The following is a 10,009-nucleotide window of genomic DNA, read 5'->3' as shown; positions in this document are numbered from 1 at the left end:
AGTTTGTTTGTTTTTCTGTAATTTTGATCAAATAAATGCAGGCTTGGTGAGCAGAAGAAACTTCTTTAAAAAACATACATTTTGAGCAGCAGTATATATATATATATATATATATATATATATAATTGACCTTGGGTATGTGGTCACTCATTTTTAATTAGAATTATGAAGTTATAAACAAATGCTCGTGTTGTGAATTATACAGACATATTTATGTGAAAAGTTATAAAAATTAATAATTCAGATAATTATTATTGAATGAGACCCAGTGTTGACAGAACCTTTAAATTCACTGATTGTAATTCAACTCCTGTATGTAAATGAGCTCTGACATGATTGGCTCAGCTCATTATGATGCTGCATATTTAAGTAGGTGCTGATATGTAAATGAGGGGGTGGTATGTTAATGAGCTCATGCTGGTGTTTTTCAGCTTAGTTCAGTAAACACAGTCTGTTGTTCTGATGATTGTATTATACATCAAGCGTCCGTCACGCAACACTTTTCAATCCATTCACTTCTATTTGTGCACATTTGAATTGAAAGAACATAAACTTTAAAATCGCTGTCACATTTGCATGCATAAAATGTCAACAGACTGTTGTCAGTAGCACAGTTCACGGAGAAGTCACATTAAAAAAATTATAATTAATGTGACAAGTTCATGCCACCAACTTGAACTCGTTGTGAAATCTGCACGCAAAATCTTTCGCCTTTGTGCAAAAATACCAATCTTGTGAATTTCTGTTGAAATGGCAAATTTTGGCTGCAGAAATTCACAAAAGAACAGTAGATACACTGCAAAAAATATTTTCCTCTATTTATACTAGAAAAGACAAAAATACTAAACATTCTTGAATCAAGATGCATTTACTTGACAAGTAAAATTATTTAAGATTTTTATATATTTTTACAGAAAACAAGACATAATATCTTAAGTCATTTTACTTGTACAGTAAAAGCATCTTGATTCAAGAATTATTAGATATTTATACTAGAAAACAAGACAGAAACACTAAGAGAATCATGTTTTGTAGTGTGTGAGCGCAGCTTAAAGCAGCAGGTGCGTCGTGTTTCAGAAAAGTGGAAAAGTCTTTCATTATTAAATGTTGAATTTATGTAAAACAAAAATGCTATCTGCAGAAATGTAGCATGCTCAGACTCTAGTGTGTGTGACTGACAGATGCAAACTCCTCACCTTTCAGTGACGACGCACTCTTTTTGCGTCACCTGTGAGATTTGCTTGGATCCAATGAGAAAGGGTTTTCACAAGGATACTTGTGATCTTGCCAGGGTAAATAAAGATCAGGGGCCGGGTGCATAAACTGTTTAGACTTGTCTTAAGTTAGTCATCTAATGTTTTTTTCTTCAAGACTGGTCATAACTTTTTTAATTCAGTTATGAAATGGTAGATTGGTCTTATTTGTATTGGGAAAGTAAGACTGATTACTTCTTGACAGCTGCTAGTTGGTCAAACTAGTTCTTAAGACACAGTCTTAACAGGGGGATAAGTTTATGCAACTGGCCCCTGGTTGTTTTAATATGTTTTGTATAGTATTTTCTTTACTCTTTATTTTAGAAACTACGTATAGAAAGGGTAATATTTTATGTATTTGAGATCAGAGATGTGTGAACAGTGACGAGAGAGAGAGGGCAAACATTTAGCATTTTAGGTCAGCATTGCCGTCTGATCAGCCAATATTGTCTTTAATAGCACTTCATCTTTAATAACATAGGATTTTGACCAAATATATTCAGTCTTGATGTTTGTAAAATGTTGCAACAAGGTTAAATTATAATTTATTTTATTTGCGAAAAAATAGTAAATTATAAGGTAATAAAAAATGTTAAAAAAAATACCTTAAAGTAACTACAAATGAGCATGTAAAGCAAATATCTTTAAAAGAAATTCTGTGGGAATATGCCTCCGATCCGCGCAATCTTCTCACCTTTTTCCCTCTTACCTGTTTACATCTCTATGTAGAAGTGAATGTGTGTAATCATGTCTCCTCACATGTGTTGGTGTCTCTGGGCAGACTCTGGTGGAGTACGGCTCAAACGTGACGGTGCAGAACCAGCAGGGCGAGCGTCCGTCCCAGAGTGCCGAGCGGCAGGGTCACAGCACCTGCTCCAGGTATCTGGTGGTGGTGGAGACCTGCATGTCTCTGGCCTCGCAGGTGGTCAAACTGACCAAACAGCTGCACGAGTAAGAGCCTTCAATCAGCTGATGTCTAGAGCACATTATATCTCTGTCCCTGCAGCACAAAAGCAGTCATGAGTAGCACAGGTATATTTGTAGCAATAGCCAACAATACATTCAAATACGTTCAAATATCTAATGTTCAAACAAAGCTTTGAGAGTGTTTCATATAAAGGTAAACCTCACATTTCAGACTGTAAATAAAGAACAAGGTTAAGTCAATATGATAATTGATTAATAAATGATTATAGGCTATGCATTGTATCTGCTCCATAAATAATTCTAGATAACCTATCTGAATTGTTTAAATGTGTAGAATCCACATAAGCTTGTTTTTCATCAACCGGTCATAAATTACAGCAGAGCATGCAAATTCAGTCCGTTTTTGGCCAGACAGAAACTGCTGCACACAGGCTGAATGTGAATATAAGTCTCTGTAAATCCACTCTCTGACAGCAGGTGGCGCTATATACGGAAAAGCTGAATTACAGCTGTTTCCCGTAAACTCTGAACAAAGCAGTATTGCGATTAAGAACACCTCCTTTAGGTATTACCTGTATTAAGATCTGTTAAAAGATGGACTAACGAAACAGAGAGGGATCTACAAGCCTGTTTCTCTCTCACTGATTGGACTGTTTTTGAAGCCGCTGCCATCGATCTGGACGAGCTCACAGAGACTGTAACATCTTATATCAGTTTCTGTGAGGACATGTGCATTCCTAACAGGACTCATCTATTCTACAACAATGACAAACCATGGTTCACTGCAAAACTCAGACAGCTCCGTCAGGCCAAAGAAGATGCTCACAGAAAGGGGGATAAAGTCTTGTACAAACAGGCCAAATACACACTGGAAAAGGAGATCAGAGCGGCAAAGAGGAACTATTCTGACAAGCTCAGGAACAAATTCTCTTCCAGTGATCCTGCTTCAGTGTGGATAGGAATGAAGGATATCACCAGCTACAAGACACCATCCCCCAGCACTGTGGAGAATCAACACCTGGCAGACGACTTGAACGAGTTCTTTTGTCGTTTTGAACGATCACCCCACACCCGCCCAGAACACCCCTCCACACAACCATTCACACCTCCAGCAACCCCTCTCTCCCCCACACCTACAATTCAAATCAGCGAAGACGATGTGTGCCAGGTCTTCAGGAAGAACAAAAGAAGGAAAGCACCAGGCCCAGACGGTGTGTCACCAGCCTGCCTAAAAACCTGTGCTGACCAGCTGGCCCCCATCTTCACACAGATCTTCAACAGATCACTGGAGCTGTGTGAAGTCCCCTCATGCTTCAAACGCTCCACCATCATCCCCGTCCCAAAGAAACACAAAATTACTGAACTTAATGACTACAGACCTGTGGCCCTAACGTCTGTAGCCATGAAATCATTTGAAAAACTGGTTCTGGCTCATCTGAAGGACATCACTGGTCCCTTACTGGACCCCCTGCAGTTTGCCTACAGAGCAAACAGGTCTGTGGATGATGCAGTCAACATGGGACTGCACTTCATCCTGCAGCATCTGGACAGACCAGGGACTTATGTGAGGATCCTGTTTGTGGACTTCAGCTCTGCTTTTAACACCATCATCACGGAAACCCTTCAGAATAAACTAACTCAGCTCTCCGTCCCCACCTCCGTCTGCCAGTGGATCAACAGCTTCCTGACAGACAGACAGCAGTTAGTAAAGCTTGGCAAATTCACATCCAGCACTCGTACCATCAGCACTGGAGCTCCTCAGGGCTGCGTACTCTCCCCACTGCTCTTCTCCCTCTACACCAACGACTGCACATCTAAAGACCCCTCTGTTAAGCTCCTGACGTTTGCAGACGACACCACACTGATCGGCCTCATCCAGGACGGTGATGAGTCTGCTTACAGACAGGAGGTTAAGGAGCTGGCTGTCTGGTGCAGTCTCAACAACCTGGAGCTTAACACGCTCAAAACTGTGGAGATGATCGTGGACTTCAGGAGAAACCCCCCTGCTCTCCCCCCACTCACCATCATGAACAGCACTGTGACTGCAGTGGAGTCATTCAGATTCCTGGGCACCACCATCTCTCAGGACCTGAAGTGGGATATTCACATTGACTCCATTGTCAGGAAGGCCCAGCAGAGGTTGTATTTTCTTCGCCAGCTGAGGAAGTTCAACCTGCCACAGGACTTACTGAAACAGTTCTACTCTGCCATCATTGAATCCATCCTCTGCACCTCAATAACTGTCTGGTTCAGCTCAGCTACCAAATCTGACCTCAGAAGACTACAGAGAGTAGTCCGGACTGCTGAGCGAATCATTGGTACAACCCTCCCCACTCTCCAAGAACTGTACTTATCCAGAGTGAGCAAAAGGGCTGGTAAAATCACTCTGGACCCCTCACATCCAGCACACTCCCTCTTTGAACTGTTACCATCTGGTCGACGCTACAGAGCTCTGAGCACCAGAACGACCAGACACAGGAACAGTTTCTTCCCTCAGGCAATACATCTCATGAACACTCAATAATAAACGTGGAACACACAACTAATACATTATCCATTCACCACACTCACTTATTTTATTTTTATTTTCTCATTTCTAATTTGCACATACTTGACCTGTACATACATAGTTGTCTATTATATGTTGTTTTTGCTGCTTTGTACATTGCCTATTTGGCTAATTGTTGTTATTCTTTTATTATCTGTGTTATTTATTATCCTGTTACTGTCTTTCTGTTGCTCTGTGGAGCTTCTGTCACTTCAACAAATTCCTTGTATGTGTAAACATACCCAATAAAGCTCATTCTGATTCTGATTCTATTTTTTTTTTATAAAAGAGAAATGTATAATTTTGACCCATACAATGTATTGTTGTCTATTTCTACAAATATACCTGTGTTACTCATGACTGCTTTTGTGCTGCAGGGACATATATTGGATGCATGTCTAGAGGACATTAGATCTTGGATGTCTTTAACTTTTTTATGCTTAAATTCTAGTAAAACAGAAGTTATTGTATTTGTACCTCAGGTGAATAAGGCTAATGTAAACCATAATTTGGATATTTGAACTCCTTCATTAAACCAACTGTGAAAAATTTGGGAGTGCTCTTAGAAACCTCCCTACACTGCAGAAAATGATTCTCAGAAAATATCTGCCAATGGGGTAAAAAAAATTAATCTTGTTTAACCTTTGAGCAAAAATTAACAAAATGTAGATTTTTAAATTTTATTTTTTTAGAAAGCAAGACTTAATATCTTAAATCATTTTACTTGTACAGTAAATTCATCTTGATTCAAGAATGTTTAGATATTTATAGAAAACAAGCAGAAACACTGAGTAAGAGAATCATGTTTTGCAGTGCTGCTGTTTTGTTTACCGGTGCTTAATAAATGCATGAAATACATGAATGATTGATGTGTTTCCCAAACATGAGCGCTGAGTGACCTGAGCATGTGTGTGTTTCTGACTTTGGCAGACAAGCGACGGCGCGAGTCGCTCTACAGAACCAGCTTCATCTGCTGCTGCAGACACACGAGCTCAACGGCAGGCCGCCGTCGCCCAGGTCTGATATTACATTACTCATGTCTCTGATTCATGTCTGATATTACATTACTCATGTCTCTGATTCATGTCTGATATTACATTACTCATGTCTCTGATTCATGTCTGATATCAGATTACTCATGTCTCTGATTCATGTCTGATATCACATTACTCATGTCTCTGATTCATGTCTGATATCACATTACTCATGTCTCTGATTCATGTCTGATATCACATTACTCATGTCTCTGATTCATGTCTGACGGACAGAAGCAGGGGATTTTGGCTCCATCCTTTCATTGAAGAAAACTGGTCAGATAAACACATAGAAACTCAAAGATCTTCATGACAGCGCGCCAAAATAAAAGTTTGGCTTAACTTGAAGAAATTATGACAGAAATATATTACTATTGCACAGTAGAATGTACTTCGTAACAACAAATGTGTGTAGTAATAATAATAATACAATTTATTAAAACACACAGAAACTCAAAGGCCTTTGTAAGAACCAAACAAAATAAAAGTTTAGTTTAAATTGAAGAAATTAACAGAAAGATAGAATGTACTTCTTAAATTAGTAATTAATTTAAACAGTTTGCCAAATAAATTACGAGTTCTTTCAATTTAATTTGATTACATTTTACAAGATTAATTAAATTGTTGTGGTTTTATGCTTTTTTTTGTTTATTATCATTATTGATAAGTTTATATTAAATCCAGAATAAAAACATAAAAATAAAACACATTTCAAAGGGCTCTATTGTTAAAATATTAATAAATTAAGAACTTTTATGGATTCAGTTGATTTGATGTCCTTTGTCATTATTTAAATTGAACTAAAGCGTTAAATGGAACCCAAAAAAATATATAAAACTAAAAACAGAATAATGGAGAAAAGCACATTTCTTAAAGCAGCATTATTGTTCAAATGTTAATAAATTGTTTAATTGATATTTTTACGAAATTCAATTTAATTAGACAGTCTTTTCAAATGAAATTTAATTAAACCACAAAAGGTCCAGAAAAATTACAACAGAAAACACAGAATTAGGGAAAAGTAAAGCTTTTATGGCACTATTATTGCAAATAATTAAAATGTTAAACCTTTATGAATTCAATTAATTAGACATCATTTCAGTTACTAAAATTTAATTAAACCACGTCCAGAAAATTACAGCGGAATGTTCATTATTAAAAAGTTAAACCACTAAAAGTCCAGACGAATTACAGCGGACAACACCGAACACGGCAAAACATGATTCTCTCAGTGTTTCTGTCTTGTTTTCTAGAATAAATATCTAAACATTCTTGAATCAAGATGCATTTACTGGACAAGTAAAATGACTTAAGATATTATGTCTTGTTTTCTGTAAAAAAGAAAATTAATCTTGTTTAGTCTTTGAACTAAGATGATTTTTCTTGCCCCTTTGGCAGATATTTCTGCTTGCATTAAGCAAAAACTAAAACAATTTAGATTTTTTTTTTTTTTGAAAACAAGACATAATATCTTAAATAATTTTACTTACAATACATGCATCTTGATTCAAGAATGTTTAGATATGTATTCTAGAAAACCAGACAGAAACACGGAGTAAGAGCAGGATGTATTAGGGAGGCGCAGCCTGGATGTGTTTGTCTCACAGACGTCTCTCTCGTCTCCTCAGCTCTCATGTGGAGTCGTGGCCTGAGATGATGCTGACGGCCGAAGCGGCTCCTGATAACGGTCAGTGGACGCTGAAGCAGAGACACATGGACTCTGATGCTGTCCAGTGCAAGCTGCTGGGAAAAGATCCGGCCGGGGAGGCGGGGCCTGCAGCCGGACCAATGAGACGGCTGGGACCGGGCGAGAGGCGGGAACTCAAGCTGGCGCATCTCAAGCAGATCATGCAGCGTTCGCTCAGCGAATCAGATGCAGAAGAGTCCAAACCGCCCCGACCCGAGCGGCCCACACAGCTGTCCATCGCAGAGCCCGACGAAAACAAGCACAAGTTCTCAACACACAGAACTTCCAAATCCCTGGACGTTTGCAACCCGTCTCCGTCGTCAGACCACAGCGACCCAGAAACCAAAACCGAAGAGCTTCCCGACGGCCAGAAGCTCACCAGTCCCAAAAGCGCCCTCAAGTCTCCGTCCTCTCGCAGAAAAACCTCGCAGAACCTCAAACTGAGGGTCACGTTTGACGAGCCACCGCGGAAAGATGGACCAGCGCCGGATGCCAAAGTCCCGTCCGGAAAAGACAAGCCGGAGACCAGCAAACGAGTGTTTGGGACGTTTCGCTCCATCATGGAAACCCTGAGCGGAAACCAGAACAGCAACAACAACAACGCTCAGAGCGCCGGCAAACACAGCGGAGCGTCCGGGAAGAAGAGCAAAAGCAAGACGAGCGACTGATGTTACACAAGAAACAGATTCAAATCCAGACTCTTTAGAAACCAGCTGCTCGATCACAGCAACCTTTTCCACACTGCAGAAAAATCAGCTTTAGTCTAGTTTACTGGTATAAACATCTAAACATTCTTGAATCAAGATGCATTTACTGGACAAGTGAAATGATTTGAGATATTAGTCTTGTTTTCTAAAAAAAAAAATAAGTATCAATTTTGTTAGTTTTTCCCTAAAACAAGCAAAATTGAGCCTTTGAATTGAGATTATTTTGATCCTTAAACTGCCTTAATATCTTAAATCATGTTGCTTGTCCAGTAAATGCATCTTGATTCAAGAATGTTAGATATTTATTCTAGAAAACCAGACTAAGAATATATATATTTTGCAGTGCACACTATTTGCTGTGTATATAAGAACACACTTGTTTTGAAATAGTAATTTTGCAATACTGTGATTTTGTACAGACTCAGTAATCAGCAACAGCAGACCGTACAGCGAACCAATCCTGTTCTTTATTCAATGACTCCTGAAGATCCAACGCTGCACCTTCAGTTTCTGATTTATTTCATAACTCTAATACCTTTATATGTAATCTGTATTGTTTGGACTTAAAGTATGGATTTATAATTTAACTATCATGTTTGAATGCAAGAAACACTATATTATTGGAATCATTGTAACGGCATTTGGTGATTAAAATAAAGACGTTTTCAACTGAGCTAATTATCAAACGAGGGAAGAAACGTTCAATTAATGAATCGAGAAAACATTCAAGTGTTTCCGCAGGTCTGAAAAATTCATCCTTCCTCAAATTAAATCAGCAGAAATCTCCAGTTATGGCATTAATTATTACATGCATTGCCAAAAAATAATCTATTTGTCTTCTAAACATCCTTAAATGAAAAACATTTACTGGAGATGCTAAATGAGGATTTGAAGTCTTGAAGTAAGAAGGTGAATGAAAACTTGTTTTTGCTTTGAATTATGTATATTTTTATCTCATTGACAGAGATTTGTTCTTGTTTTAATCATAAACTCACTTCATTTTGATCCATTTATCAGAAAACAAGACTGCTTGATTCTCAGTGTTTTTGTCTTGTTTTCTAGAATAAATATCTGAACATTCTTGAATCAAGATGCATTTACTGGACAAGTGACATGATTTAAGATATTATGTCTTCTTTTCTGTAAAATAAAATATAAAAAATATTGTTAGCGTTTGCTTAAAAATATCTGCCAATGAGGCAATACAATTTTTTCTTAAATAATTTGACTTGTCCAGTAAATGCATCTTGATTCAAGAACGTTAGATATTTATTCTAGAAAACCAGACAGAAACACTGAGTAAGAGAAGGATTTTTTGCATAAGCGGTCGTCATGCATTAGTGTGAATTTGACACGAATGCATTCAGCAGATGCTTTTATTCATGAGAAGGAGGGATATTTGCTCCGATCGGCCCGTGAGCGAGTTTCCCCGGAGAAATGAGCTCTGAATGGAGTTTAATGCTTGTGAAAGGAGAATATTTGACTCCAGGAGCCGATATGTGCAGATGTGTGATGCTGAGCTGATGAATTAGAGCTTGTTTGCTGGAGCTCGGCTCTGAAACAGCAGCTTTAATTGGAGCCGGATGAGAGAGAGAGAGACTGTGTTTAAGACTGTTGTGCAGCATGAAAATGGAGCAGACGAGCGCTTGATTTGACAGGAGGAGAGTCGTCTATAGATTTTTGTGTCCATTGTTTGGGCTTATTTGTGTGCTGCTTTACTCAGTCAATCAAATATAATTGACACCGCTGGGCTGCTGTTGTTTCTGGATGAAAACAGCTGCGGGAAACGATGGGAAAAGGTTTCTGCCAGAACGGTGACAATTCCTCAGCCGTCAAGCGCATTAATTGATGCC

At 38.5% G+C, this 10,009-nt stretch overlaps 1 protein-coding gene across 5 annotated transcripts in view; it reads left to right on the top strand.

The window, feature by feature from the left end:
• Positions 1 to 8,848, top strand: part of LOC306848416 (synphilin-1-like) — an 18,032-nt gene extending 9,184 nt beyond the window's left edge. Inside the window, exons 8-11 of one of the 5 annotated variants that reach the window (XR_013782240.1) lie at positions 2,035 to 2,204; positions 5,659 to 5,745; positions 7,391 to 8,223; positions 8,455 to 8,839. Coding sequence is in view for 4 of the 5 variants with exons in the window: in XM_079382954.1 (XP_079239080.1) it covers positions 2,035 to 2,204; positions 5,659 to 5,745; positions 7,391 to 8,117 (984 nt within the window). In the remaining variant the exon portion in view is untranslated. Of the gene's footprint in view, positions 1 to 2,034; positions 2,205 to 5,658; positions 5,746 to 7,390 lie in introns of all 5 variants that reach the window. The other 4 variants (XM_079382954.1, XM_079382953.1, XM_079382956.1 and 1 more) reach the window with 4 other exon arrangements.
• The last annotated feature ends 1,161 nt before the right edge of the window (positions 8,849 to 10,009 follow it).

Source organism: Barbus barbus, assembly GCF_936440315.1.
Source record: "Barbus barbus genome assembly, chromosome: 28".
NCBI lineage: Eukaryota > Metazoa > Chordata > Actinopteri > Cypriniformes > Cyprinidae > Barbus > Barbus barbus.
Note: the sequence above shows the minus strand (reverse complement) of the source record. Positions and strands in the feature narration are given on the sequence as shown.